At 49.4% G+C, this 12,863-nt stretch overlaps 1 protein-coding gene across 4 annotated transcripts; it reads right to left on the bottom strand.

The window, feature by feature from the left end:
- Positions 1–6: 6 nt before the first annotated feature.
- LOC107097651 (zinc finger protein 646-like) lies at positions 7–12,596 on the bottom strand. 4 transcript variants are annotated; one of them, XM_015394879.1, is made up of 4 exons: positions 12,322–12,464; positions 9,968–12,229; positions 2,778–3,890; positions 7–1,945 (listed from the first exon to the last, which is right to left on the bottom strand). In XM_015394879.1, exons 1-4 carry the CDS (start codon positions 12,324–12,326, stop codon positions 1,060–1,062), a joined length of 4,266 nt encoding a protein of 1,421 aa, XP_015250365.1. In that variant the 5' UTR covers positions 12,327–12,464; the 3' UTR covers positions 7–1,059. The 4 variants fall into 4 exon arrangements, with proteins under 4 accessions (XP_015250365.1, XP_015250364.1, XP_015250366.1 ...); XM_015394880.1 differs by adding an exon at positions 2,595–2,685 and having other exon boundaries at positions 1,752–1,947; positions 9,968–12,596; XM_015394878.1 differs by having other exon boundaries at positions 9,968–12,596.
- Positions 12,597–12,863: the final 267 nt, after the last annotated feature.

The following is a 12,863-nucleotide window of genomic DNA, read 5'->3' as shown; positions in this document are numbered from 1 at the left end:
GGGACGCAACTCAATGGGAAAGGAAAGGATTCTGATTTTAACCATTGCGTATATTAGCTGCGACCCTACAGATTTTAAGGCAGGAGAACAAACTTCTAACTCACCTGTAGTTATGATGTCGTTTGCCTTAACGTGTCGCCGTCACAAAGGTATGAAAAAAAATAAAAAAATCTAATCTGACCCAAAATGAAAAAACGGGAAAAAGATTTGAAATGAAGGAAACTACTTTTCAGAATCAAGCTCTCTATATCATCTAAGCCCCGCCCACACACAGCAGTTTAAAACTGAAAATTAAATTAGAAAAAAAAAAAATCGGAAAAAAAGAGTAAATCATTTTCAGTTTCAAATCTTTTTTTCTTTATAATTTAGTTTAAGCAAACTTTATTGCCCTAATTTGGCTCCACAGACGGTCTATCGACGTCTTTCTGAACCCAGAACCGGTCAGAACTTCCAGCTCCTTCATAAACACCAAACCGTTCCCTAAAGATTTTCCTCCAGAACCTTTTAACTAACTTTGAGGGTTCGGAAAGTTTAAATTTTTCTGCGCTTTACTCTTTGCGTCCTGCAGGATGAACCGAACACTCGCTTCACAGTACGGTATATAAAAACACTTCTATGGTTTGATCAAAGCCGTGTTAGAACAGGCACGTTACCACGGAAACACAGCCGTTACGCTCTGGGTCCATGTGTGTGAATCAAAGAACAGGATCTGGTTTTTCCGCTGCAGCAAATACGCGTCTAAAGTCTGATAATTCCCATGAGTCATTGCTGCCCGGCGGTGTGGGCGAAGGTCCAACAGCTGAGCTCCACTCGTGCTACATCTCAGAAGGAGGCGGCTTTAAAACTCTGACAAAAGGCCACCAGAGGAACCAGCAGCGACCCGACGACCCCGAGTCCAGGTCGGTTCGGATGCTGTAGCTGTAGGCGGGGGGGCAACATGCAGCGGGGTAAGGGGGGGGGCTGTGAACAGTCTATGTGTTCGTCTGTCCTCACACAACCAGGAGGAGGAAGTAGGCTACGCTTTGGCATCTCCAGACCCCACAGCCGGGTCCCCTCGGCCTAAACAAAAGGTCCGCCGGGCATGCCCAGATAGTTGGGCAAAGCCACGGCCGGGGGGGGCGGCGTGCTGCTGCTCCAGTGCACCTTCATGTGGTGCCGCAGGTTGGACTTTGAGGAGAAGCGCTTGTCGCACTGCTGGCAGGAAAAGGGCTTCTCCTTGGTGTGGATCCGGCGGTGGCAGATGAGCTGCGTGGAAACCCGGAACGACTTCCCGCAGTCGGGGCACTGGTAGCGCTTGGGCTCGGTGTGAATGCGCCGGTGGTTCTTCAGAGACATGAGGTTGGGGAACTCCTTCTGGCAGGAGGAGCAGAAGAAGGTCCCGGTCTTGTGGCTGTTCTTGTGGTTCAGCAAAGAGCTAGCGTGGCGGTACGAGCGTCCACACTGGTTGCAGACGTGAGGCTTGGTGACCTCATCACTGCCCTCTCCGCCACGGGGTTTGGCCAGGCTGGTGGGATCCAGTCCTTGTTCCTGCATGAGGGTGTGGTCGAGGCCCGACCCCCAGCCCAGCTCCTGGGAGCTCCCCGGCCGGTGCTGCTGGGGTCTGGGCTGGCGGGGCTGCGGCACCTCTCCGTGGGTGATCTCCATGTGGAGCCTGAAACTGGCCTGCGTAGGAAAGGCCCTCTGGCAGGACCGGCAGGTCAGTTCCCGCTGCTTCTGGTGGACGCGCCGGTGGTTATAGAGCTGGGAGGAGACGCGGAACGCCTTCCCGCAGTCGTGGCAACGGTGGCGGCGGGTCTCGGAGTGGATGCGGCGGTGGTTCTTAAGGGCGAGCAGGTTGTTGTAGGTCTTGAGGCACACGGCGCAGTGGTAGATGCCAACAGTATGGGTGTTCTTGTGGTTGAGAAGGGAGCTGGCATGACGGTAGGAGCGGCCACACTGATCACATCTGTGCAGAGACAAACGGTAAGGGGAAACACGGGGGAGACGGGGGAGCACGGGGGAGACGGGAAAGAAAAGCATAGATTAGTGACAGGATGCAGCTACAGGACGTTGCTGTAACATCTTGATAAAGTTCACATACAGGTATATGATCTGAAATCCGGCTCAGAGCTTTCTACAAACTGGTTCACCAGCTAACGTTTCTACACAGGTCACTGGGGGACTGCTGGGTGTTACGGATGAAGGGTGGGGGAGGGGGTGGACATACAGGTGGAAGGAAAGGGCGAAGTATCTGCTGCTTCCTGCACTGCACACACAGCTTGTTTAGGCGGGATCTAAAATGATGCACTGAGCGAGTCTGCAGTGTGTGGGGGCGGGCCAGGCGATGCTACGCTAGGTCTGCGGCGGACACGTGCAGTGCAGCTAGCCCCAAATACTCTCTGCTCTTCCCAAACAAACATGAGGTTGCAGCAGCCTCGTCCTGCTCTGTTCGGCGGCCATCAGATCAGACACAATCAGAGGAACACACACAAAGCTTCAGTCAGAGGAGAGAACAGCATGTAAACAACATCTGAAAATGACATGATTGGTTAAAGGCAGCCTACAAACTACAGTGTGTGATATATGCTAACTGAAAGCAAACGGGGATGACTTATCTGGTCTCTAATTCAATCTGTCCAAACTTCTGAAAAATCCGAATTCCGGCACGCGTATGGTCCCAAGGAAGCCGGATTGGAGATCATATACCTGTAATAGACACGCAGACACCTAAATTTATCCGCACTACTAGTTCTTTTTTTCCAACTTCGAAGAATCACAAACAACTGACGGGAACTCACGTGTACCGACACTCTTCTCCTTCTCCTGGGGCTGCAGCGGCCTTCCTCCTGACCTCCATGCCTACCTGGTTGTCCCCGCAGCGGTGCCGGGCCAGACCGGACCTCCCCTGGAAACTCTTCCCGCAGCTGGGGCAGCCAAACGGGGTGGCGCCCTCTTCGTGCACCTTCTGGTGGTTACGAAGGAACCTGGCCAGTCGGAAAGCTTTCCCACACGTGTGGCAGATGTGTTTCTTACGTTGCGTGTGGATGCGCATGTGATTGCGCAAGGCCATGTAGTTGGTGTAGGGCTTGTCACAGAAGTTGCAGCGAAAGTTGCCCGTCTTGTGGGTGTGCTTGTGGTTGAGCAGCGAACTGGCGTGTTTGTACGTGCAGCTGCACAGGTCGCAGGCGTACGGCCGCTCGTCCGAGTCCATGTCCACCGAGTTCCTTTCCATGCTAACGTTGGCCGAGCTGCTGGTGGAGGAAGACGAAGGAAGGTGCTGGGCCGGACAGTCGTGAGCCGAGAGCTCGTCGGCCGTGGCGAAGCCTTCGCAGCAGCCGTCGCACTCAAAGTCCATTTGGACTCCGGGGCCTTGTGGTCCTTTGCACAAGCCTGCTGTAGTGTGTGTGGCGAGCTGCCGCTGGGTGCGAAACCCTTTGCCACACTCCTGGCAGTTGTGCTTCTTCTGGGCAAAGTGGAGGCGCAGGTGGTTCTTCATGGCCAGCCGGTTGGGGTAAGTGGAGTTGCAAACATTGCAGTGGTACTCCCCAATCTTATGAAGGTTCTTGTGATTGGCCAAGCTGCCAGCATGGCGGTACGTCTTTCCACATTCCTCACAGGCGAATGGTCTTCGCCCACTTTCAGCAGGGTCAAACTTCTGTGGCCTGGAGGTGCCGGCTGACGAGTAGGGCTTCTTAAAGCCTTGATGGCTGTACTTGACCCCCCCCATGGCAGGGCCCTTTGAAGACTCAGCTCTCATCGCCTGCATTTGAGATGGGCCAGGCTGCTGGAAGCGGGAGCCGTTGGGTCCGGTCCGGACAAGACCTTTAGCCCGGTGCTCCTCATGGAGACGGAGGTGGTTGATGAGCTGCTTTTGAATCTTGAAGGCTTTGCCACATTCCTCACACTTGTGCCTAGAGCAGGGAGGAGACCAGGTGAAGGAGACACATAACAACCACAACGTTCCAACAAGCATAGAAACATGGCTCACATAGTTTCTTAGACTTAGGGGTAAAAAAATGTGGCACATCATTTTCTGCAAGGAACCCAAGTCAAGGAACAACAATAGATCCAACAATGGATCCTCAGAGATCCATTGTTGGATCCGTTTTTTTTTTTTTAAAGCAATCTTAATGAACCACCTTTTTTCATATCCTTAAGAACTGAGATACATATTCAGTTCCTGTATCTCTCCAGCTAAATTAACCCAAATGATAAAACTGTGGAATCAATATTCTCAATAAAACCCTCAATAAAACAATGATTTAATAAGTTGGTGAAGATTCTCAGTCCTGCAGGTCATTGTCATGACCCGGATGGGACATTTTGAATTGACAAAGCTTCCTGGATGGGAATTAAAATGTCTTCAAACTTGGAAACAAAGTCCAGAGGATTGTTTAACTTTTTTAGAATGACTTGATACAGGGATGCATTCACTGTTTGCTGGAAAAGGCAGGAATCAAAAGTCTTGTTTCTACTTCGTGGTCCGGTCCAAGAGACCACGGTTTGGAAGTGTTGATTCGGTGCTCTGTCAGATGAGCATACCCCGTCAGACCAGCATACTGATAGTAAGCACACATGCAAGACGTCAGAATTGTGAAAAATACACTTTAAACTACGTCAACGTGCGTGTATCCCTTTAGTTATGTACAAAAAACTATTTAAAGTCAGATCGCCATACGCTTCAAAAAACACCAAAAACTAAGTAATTAAATTTTTTTTTGTACATGACGAAAAGTTGAGGTAGTTTTAAGTTTATTTTTCGTACAAAAATAAAGGGATAAACGGGTATTGACTACGGGTATGCTCATCTGACAGAACACCGGCCAGTTCAAGAGAGTGCTTTGGCCACTAGTCTCTCTCTGCCAGTGATATTCGAGGATTAAACAAATACCATTGCCTTGCTTCCAGCTGTAGCATGGCATACTACGGCCCATCACTCAATAACGGCACTAGTCTCACCCTAACTAACCTGAATCATCATTATATAGAGCTACGTCAGAGTTATGACCTTAAACTATCTGCTTTGGTAGAGTGGGCCAGCTGAATAAAGCAGACATGTTTTGTCAGACTGGACCACTCAGTGGAAAACAGGCTTAATAGACTTCCTACCAATACATGGAGACTGTGTTGATGAGAACCTGTCCACTCAAGAAACATAATTTAAAGGTAAGACCAAATTTAATCAATGAGGACCTAATCTTTATTGTTCTAGCAACAAAATCTTTCCCAAGTGGAAAACAAACAAGCTAAAGTTACAGGGTTACAGTCTTTATTGCTCAAGGGAATGACAACAGACCACATCAAACTAGCCTAAGCTAGAAAATTCAGGCAAAGAAAAAACATTCATGCCTGGAACAACTATGGCCGTTTAGAAGCCCAAAGCCTACCCTAGTGTGGCTGTTTGGAAGGGCTGAAAGAAACAGGTCCTCGGTATAATAACAATATGGCAGGTGGAACTGGGTTTTCTACGCTGCATCTGAATGAAGGACAACACTAGTGGAACAAAACTGAAAAGTTGGTCCAAGCTGGATCAAGATACGTATTCCAAGATAAGGAGAAGGCATGCTTTTAAAGAAAGTTGAGACAAGCATTCAGGCCACAAGTATCAAACATCGGTCCTCGAGGAACGCTTCCTGCACTATGAGATGCATCTCTCCTTCAACACATCTGAATTAAATAATCAGGTCGTTAACAGGACCAGGAAGAATCCACTCCAACCAAGGACGCAATCAGCCGTTTTGTACCAGGAAAGCCAGCCCTCTGGGACTGGAGTCAGAACTTCATTCCTAGGGGGCCGGTTTAGAGGACAGTAGCCAATCATGCGACACCTAGGACTCCTTCTCATTGGGCAGCAAACCAAACCTTTGGTATATAGAAAACGACTTTTTCTCCAGATGACATTGACAACACCAAAAAATGGTAACTGTGTGCACAGCGTACGGGTGTACGAACCAACCAGGAAGGAAGGACAGCATCTTGTTTTATTGCTTCCCTAAAAACCCTGAAATATGAGCGAGATGTTTGCTGCTGTGAAGAGACAGAACTATAACTAGCATTGGGAAATCATATTTAAATGTCAAATCATTCTGGCTTAAACATTTATATAAATGTTCTCTTTATCAGATCATATTGTCCCAAAATTTAGAAAATTTCTACCAAAAAAAAAACAAATCCTGTCTTAAAATCTGTGTTGGTTTTTATTTCGTTATTTCCTGCAGGCCAGTTAGTTCTGCGTCAGCCTGAACACCTAAATTCAGCCAATCATATATCAACGGTCATCTGTCCATCAGATGTTTTCGGTCATAGCATCTTGATTCATATGTCGCAGCTAATATACGCAACGGTTGAAATCAGAATCCTTTCCTTTCCCATTGAGTTCCGTCCCAGTGTTCACAGGGATGGACGTCTGTGTCTTCGGCAGGCGTAGAGCTAACAGAACTGGCAGCGTTGCGAGGCAAGGGCTCAAACCTGTACGGCTGGAAGCCTTCTACACCAAACCAAGCTTCTGCCGCCCTGGCGTCCTCTTCCACAACATCTTCGTCCCCGCTTTCCTCCTCTAAATAAAAAATGGATGACGGAGGAGACTCATCCACGACCTCCGACGCTAAACTCTCCTCCTCTTGCATGTTTCCGCTGTCCATAGCGTTCCTTGACAGCGTCGTTTCTAAGTCACTAATTTGGTGCTACTTGGTCCCAATGGAATTTCCCATTGGGAACCTGCTAGCACTAAGTTGCTAACTGGTTAGCAAGACGCTTCCGACAAACCGGCCAGAACCAAAAAGCTTGTGAACCTTCCGCCAGAACAATCCCGCCCCCTTGATAATCGACCAATCACATTCACTTTATTCACTCATGTACAGCCGGGCACCACTCGGGAGAATACAGAAATGCGACGATTGGAACAGCCACTTCCCTCTGACTTTAAAAAGTTGGTTACGGTGAAATTACTATTGTAGAGGTTTTTTCATTTAGACAGATGTAGAAAGTACCTGTGGCGCTAGTTAGTTTAATCTTTTAGCAGGCATGCAGGGTTTCCCCCCGCGTATTACAAGTATGGCCGTCTATCTTTGTATTATAAATGCATCGATGTTTGAAAGCAACATAAAACAGAGGGTAAGGTTCCACTGCCAGAGAAAACCTCCTGGTCTGAAGAGATAAGATGCTAGCTGTTAGTATAGCTCAGTGCACAGTATAGGTGCATGTATCCTCCTGCAGCGTGTGTCGCAGTTAGCTTGTGGCAGGTATGATGCAGATATTTGTGATTTATGCCCAATTTTTAAGCATGGTCTGCGCTATGTTATTCCACGCCACAACGCCAGAGGGCCAATCAGCAAATAGCTAGGACTGTGGGTGTCCGTGTCGGTTTGACGAGCTGGTTCGCTGTCTACAACCCCTCATCCAAAGCTGGACGACACACAGTTCACCCGAGTGTTCCACAAAGACTGGCTGTGGTCCTGCAGCGCATCTAGAGCAGCTGAAGCAGCGCCTCATTAGCTTCTGAGGCGCGTGACACGCTTCACAAGTTGCTTGCTGCTGGACGCACCTCATCAACCAATCAGAGAAGCTGATCTGGGAGCTGGCAGGGAGTCAGACACAGCACTGCTGATGCAGAGCGCTATGATCACTCCTCTGAAACTGTTTATTAACGCCTAAATTAACTTCAAATGTAGAAACCTGCCGGCAGAATATGTTGGCTTTTATTATCCTGCTGCCTGCAGTGTGTAGCACAGACCTGAAAAACGCTAACATCTACTTCCAGTCGCCACCAACAGTAGGGGAAAACCCCCAAGAGGCGAGCGGGCCTGAGGCAGCTGCTGCTGGGGATTCCCAGTGACAGCGCAGCGCCGGTATGTGGGGGTCTGAGCGGCTCCCACAGAGAAATAATCTTTGAAGGCAGGATGGTAATCTGGATGAACTGACTGCACAGACCATGTTTTCAGGAGGACCTCTCTCACTTCAACATAGATTCGAACTACTTTTTACCCGCTGATCACAGCTAATATAGCAAAGCTGCTCTCTGGCATCGACCACAGGAGCAGCAGAAGCTTCTGGACTCACTTTACTGGACAGCTGACCTTAATGAGGATCAGAGATGAAGCAGCAGAAGCTTCTTTGCCACTCAAATTGCGTTAGGTGTGAACGTAGCATTAATCTCTTACGAACAAAAAGCCAGAGTTGTATAACAATCAGATATAGTAACAGTTCTAAGCAGAAAAAATGGCCACCATCAGTCCAGTAGTGTTTTCACTATGACACACCAGGCTGAGCTGAAACTCAAAGCAACAGAGAGGCCACCAGGATCTGGGTCTGAGACTTTATGGTAACTTTCTTGCAGGCATTGATCTGTGTGCTAGCTGCAACTTTTTCCCCTTCTATGTATGAAGCAAACTAGGACTGAAAGTCGTAGGGAAGCGAATCAAGATGCTATGACCAAAAAAATTTGATTGACAGTTGATGTATGATTGGCTGAATTTAGGTGTTCAGGCTGACGTAGAACTAACTGGCCTGCATAAAATAACGGGGGGAAAAAAACTGATTTTAAGACAGGATGCAATGGTTGAAATAAGAATCTTCGAAGAGTAGCAGTGACCGTTAGAGGAGTATAGTTGGAGAGCGAATTGTTGGCCATTTGTCAATTCACAAGAACACGAGTATGGACTTGTGTCCTCGCCAAGTATGTTTTTGAGGAGAACTTAGAAAGGTCTGGACTTGGGAAGCACAAATCAAATGAACATTTTAAAATTAAAACAATCAAACCTCCATCAGAGCCAGTGGTACTTCACAGACGGCTATGCAGAGAGAGGGCTGCTGCAGACGGGCTAACGTTAGCCCTGGCTGCCATTAGCCTTGGAGGTCCACTGGTTGCTGCAGTCCTCTCAACTTCAGAACATTTTTTTTATTGCTCATTAAATCAGTAAACAGGCCATATAGTGAAGATTAAAGTATAATGTTCTTGCTTTAAATTATCTTAACGTACTTTTATTGAACAACAGCAACAGAAAAGAGATGTGAATACTCTGAGCTCTGTGAGAGCTCCATTGAAAGGAGACGGAGGAGACTCATCCCTGACCTCCGACACTAAACTCTCCTCCTCTTGCATGTTTCCGCTGTCCATAGCGTTCCTTGAAAGCGTTGTTTCTAAGTCACCAATTTATTGCTACTTGGTCCCAATGGAATTTCCCATTGGGAACCTACTAGCACTAAGTTGCTAACTGGCTAGCAACTTAGTGCTACTTGGTCCCAATGGAATTTCCCATTGGGAACCTACTAGCACTAAGTTGCTAACTGGTTAGCAAGATGCTTCGAAGAAACCGGTTACAACCAAACTTGCTTGCGAACCTTCCACCAAAACAATCCCGCCCCCTTGATAAACGACCAATCACATTCACTTTTCATTCTTTTCACGGTTGGAACAGCCGCTTCCCTACGACTTTAAACTAAAATTAAGTGGCTCTGAGATTTGAAAATGGAGTTTTGTTATGTTGTAATTATACTGCAAATGCAATGAATTGCCCAGGTCTAGATCCAAGGCCAATGGCTTGGCCTGGATGAATGGATCCAAGGTTTGTTGCAACAACAACAAGACACTCATTATGCAGTCCCTGATATCAAGGGGGCGATAGAGACCTTCTCACCTCCCTGCTCCCTTTACCAAACCGCTTGGGCAAACCCGCTAAACTCGTCACATAAATTGGGCACATGCCGGTGATTTCATGACGATGTCCCTCCTTATCAACCTATTGTTCCCTTGCCAAGTTTATCTCCTCTGCCCTAGATTATTAAATCCCACCCGCCTTGTCCAGGGACTTGTTGAGGCTCCATGTCAGGATGGACATGGAGGTTTGCTCGTTCAAACTGACGTACTTTCAACACTTTTGAAAAACAGTGTGGAGTCTTTGAGAACAGAAAACCCAAAACTAACTTGGAAAATTCTCAATGTGAATAAACCAAAGCGTTTTGTCACGTGTAAGAGTGAACCAAAGCGTACCTCTTCAGGTCAAAGTGGGTCCTTTGGTGATTCTTTAGAGCCAGCAGGTTGTAGTAGCGCTTTTGGCACACCAAGCAGCGAAAAACTCCAGTCTTATGGGACTTTTTGTGGTTGAGGAGCGAGCAGGGGTGTCTGTATCCTCGCCCACACTGGTCACATTTGTGGGGCTTGTCGCTTTGATCGACCATCGGCCTGCGGCCATCACCGCTGCTTCCAGCCACGCCGTCACCTCCAGACATCCCTTTGCCACCATTAAGGCCAGGCTTGTTCATTGCTCGGTTCTTACCGGGACATAAGTGAGTGACCAGATGGTGCTGGTCGGCAAAAAACATGCCACAGTCCACACAAATGTGGTTGCGTCCATCCATCTTATCGCCGCCATTGGCTGAGCTGCTGGTGATACCCTGCTGCTGGTTGTCTGGCCTCTGGGGGCCATGGATCAACTGATGATTCAGAAGGTCCTGCTTCCTGGAGAAGCTCTGGCCACAGGTTGAGCAGATCATCCTCCAGTCCTGATCTAGATTTGATGGTACTGCCCCAACGGGGTTATTGGCGTGGCTGCGTAGGTGGCTTCTGAGAGCTCTGAGGCTGGCATAGTGATTGCCGCAAACAGAGCATTGATACACCTCTCCATCATCGTCATCCTCTTTATCGTTGCTGCCCATCCTCTTCCCTCCGCTCTGGGAGTAGGGTCTCTGGCTGCCTTCTTTAATGCTGCTGGAGCTCCCCGAGGGCATCGACGTCCCGGTGGAGCTGTGGTAGTTCATGGTCCCCATGAAGCCGTTTGCCATGTTGCTTTGCTGCTGTGGCGGTGGCTGCTGCTGCTGCTGCCCGCGGCGAGGACACATGTGCGACTTGATGCCCGAAACATCCCCGTACATCTCACCGCAGTCGGCACAAACGTGTCTGTCTGCCTGGCGGTGAGTAGAGCTGCTCTGGGAAAGCGAGCTGCCATCAAAGCGATCGTGGAAATCTAGGGAGTCCAACCCACTGCTGTGGCCGCCGTCTGGCACAAAGTGGGCGGAGTCCGCAAGGTTTCCAGGAAGTGAGATGGGCGTGTTTGTGGTGTTGCCCTCCTGGACATAGCTCTGCTGAGAGTCCAAAGTGAGCGGCTCAGGAGAAAGCCAATCGCTGCTGTCGTTGTTGATTGGTGGGTTGGAGGGGCGGGCTTTGTGGCTTCGCAGGTGGCTGTGTAGTGCTGCCAGGTGGGGGTACTGTTTACAGCAGATGGTGCACTGGTAGTGGCCAGTCTGGTGGCACCGTTTGTGGTTCACCAGGCTCCCTGCATGTCGATAACTTTTGCCACATTCTCCACACTTAAAGCGGCGCTCTTCATCATCTGGAGAACTGGCCTGAGGCACGCGGCCGCCAGAGGGGGAGGCCACCGAGCCCTGAGAACCAGAGCTGAGAGTGTCTGAGTTTAGTATGGAGCTGTCCTGACTGTGGGAGGGCGGGTGAGGATCATGAGTCAGATAATGAACTTTTAAAGTCTCAAGGTCAGGGTGCCCCGCCCCACAGTATGCACATGTGTAAATGGGATTGTTGACTGGAGGGCCCATGATTGGATCGTACGGGCCCCTTTTATCTGCGGGAAGAGGGGGCAAGGGCAATGGGTCCCCCAGAGCCGGGGTGTATGCAGGGGACCGAACGGCGCTCAGGTTGTGCGGCATGATGCCAGGGAAGCTGCGCGTCAGTCCCAGCGAAGGCGAGGCCGTGTTGTGCAGCAGAATGTGCTCCTGGAAATCGCTCTTGTTCGGAAGCGCTATCTGACACAGGTGGCAGAAACAGGAGGCGGATTCGTCGTTCTGAGATGATTGCGAACCGGCGCTGCGCTCCGAATCATGGAGGCTGCTGCCAGTCCCGCCGCTTACCATGGTGGCACCCGGTGTCTTGAACTTGGAGTGAGTTCTCTCGTGGCCGTTTAGCGCAGCCAGGTTGCTGAATTGTTTAAAACACACAGAACACTTAAAAGTTCCTTGCTGGTGACACTTCTTGTGATTCACCAAACTACCGTGATGCCGATAGGTTCGGTCGCACTGGTCACACTTGAACGGTCTGTCCCAGGCGTCGTCGGATTCAGGGGAGCCTTTTTTCCCGTGGTCGTCTGTGTCCTGGCCAGGCAGGATGCTATGTCCCATACCACTGTTGTTTAAATGGGAACGGCCAAATCCATCCGCGAGGTCCTGGGTGAGGCCGAAGTTCCTCTCGTCGTGGCCCCCCTCCTCAGGGGCCTCCTCGTTCTCCTCCTCAGCGTGCGCACTGCTTGGGGATAGAGTATGGATTCGAAGGTGATTTTTCAGAGCTACCGCGTTGGGCAGTGTACGTGTACAGACTGGACACTGGAAAGAACCTACTTCATGAGATTTCTTGTGATTAGCGAGGCTGGCGGCGTGCTTGTAGATCCTTCCACACTGTTCACACTCAAAACGACCGTTCTCTTCTTGCTGATAATGTGCTTTCATATGCTCTAGAAGACTTGGAGTACTCGGACAGACCATATCACATTCTTTACAGGGGAATCCCTTTGCACGACTCATATCATGCATTGCCATAGTACTCTGCACCGGCACAGTTGGAAGGAATCACGGTTCACAACATAGTAATGAACAGTGAAGGGGTGGGGGGGTGAGGGGGGAGGGGGGGAGACAATCCTCCTTTGCTCTTCAGCCAAGACCCGACTCCATTTTCTCCCAGGAAGGAGCTCCAGCCAATCACGGCCCGCCTTGGGGGGTGGCGATGGGCACAGCAGCCAATGAGGAATCACTGTGGAGGAAAGGAGGACAGGATTATTGGTTGGAAAGAGTTTTAATTCATCTTCATTTAATGCAGGAAATCAGAGAATCTGCAACAATTCAACCTTCAAACATTCAGTTCTGATGTGGAAATGATTAAAAGA

This window comes from Cyprinodon variegatus, unplaced genomic scaffold, assembly GCF_000732505.1.
Source record: "Cyprinodon variegatus isolate N-32 unplaced genomic scaffold, C_variegatus-1.0 Scaffold713, whole genome shotgun sequence".
Lineage (NCBI taxonomy): Eukaryota > Metazoa > Chordata > Actinopteri > Cyprinodontiformes > Cyprinodontidae > Cyprinodon > Cyprinodon variegatus.
This window is presented reverse-complemented; position numbering and strand designations above follow the sequence as displayed.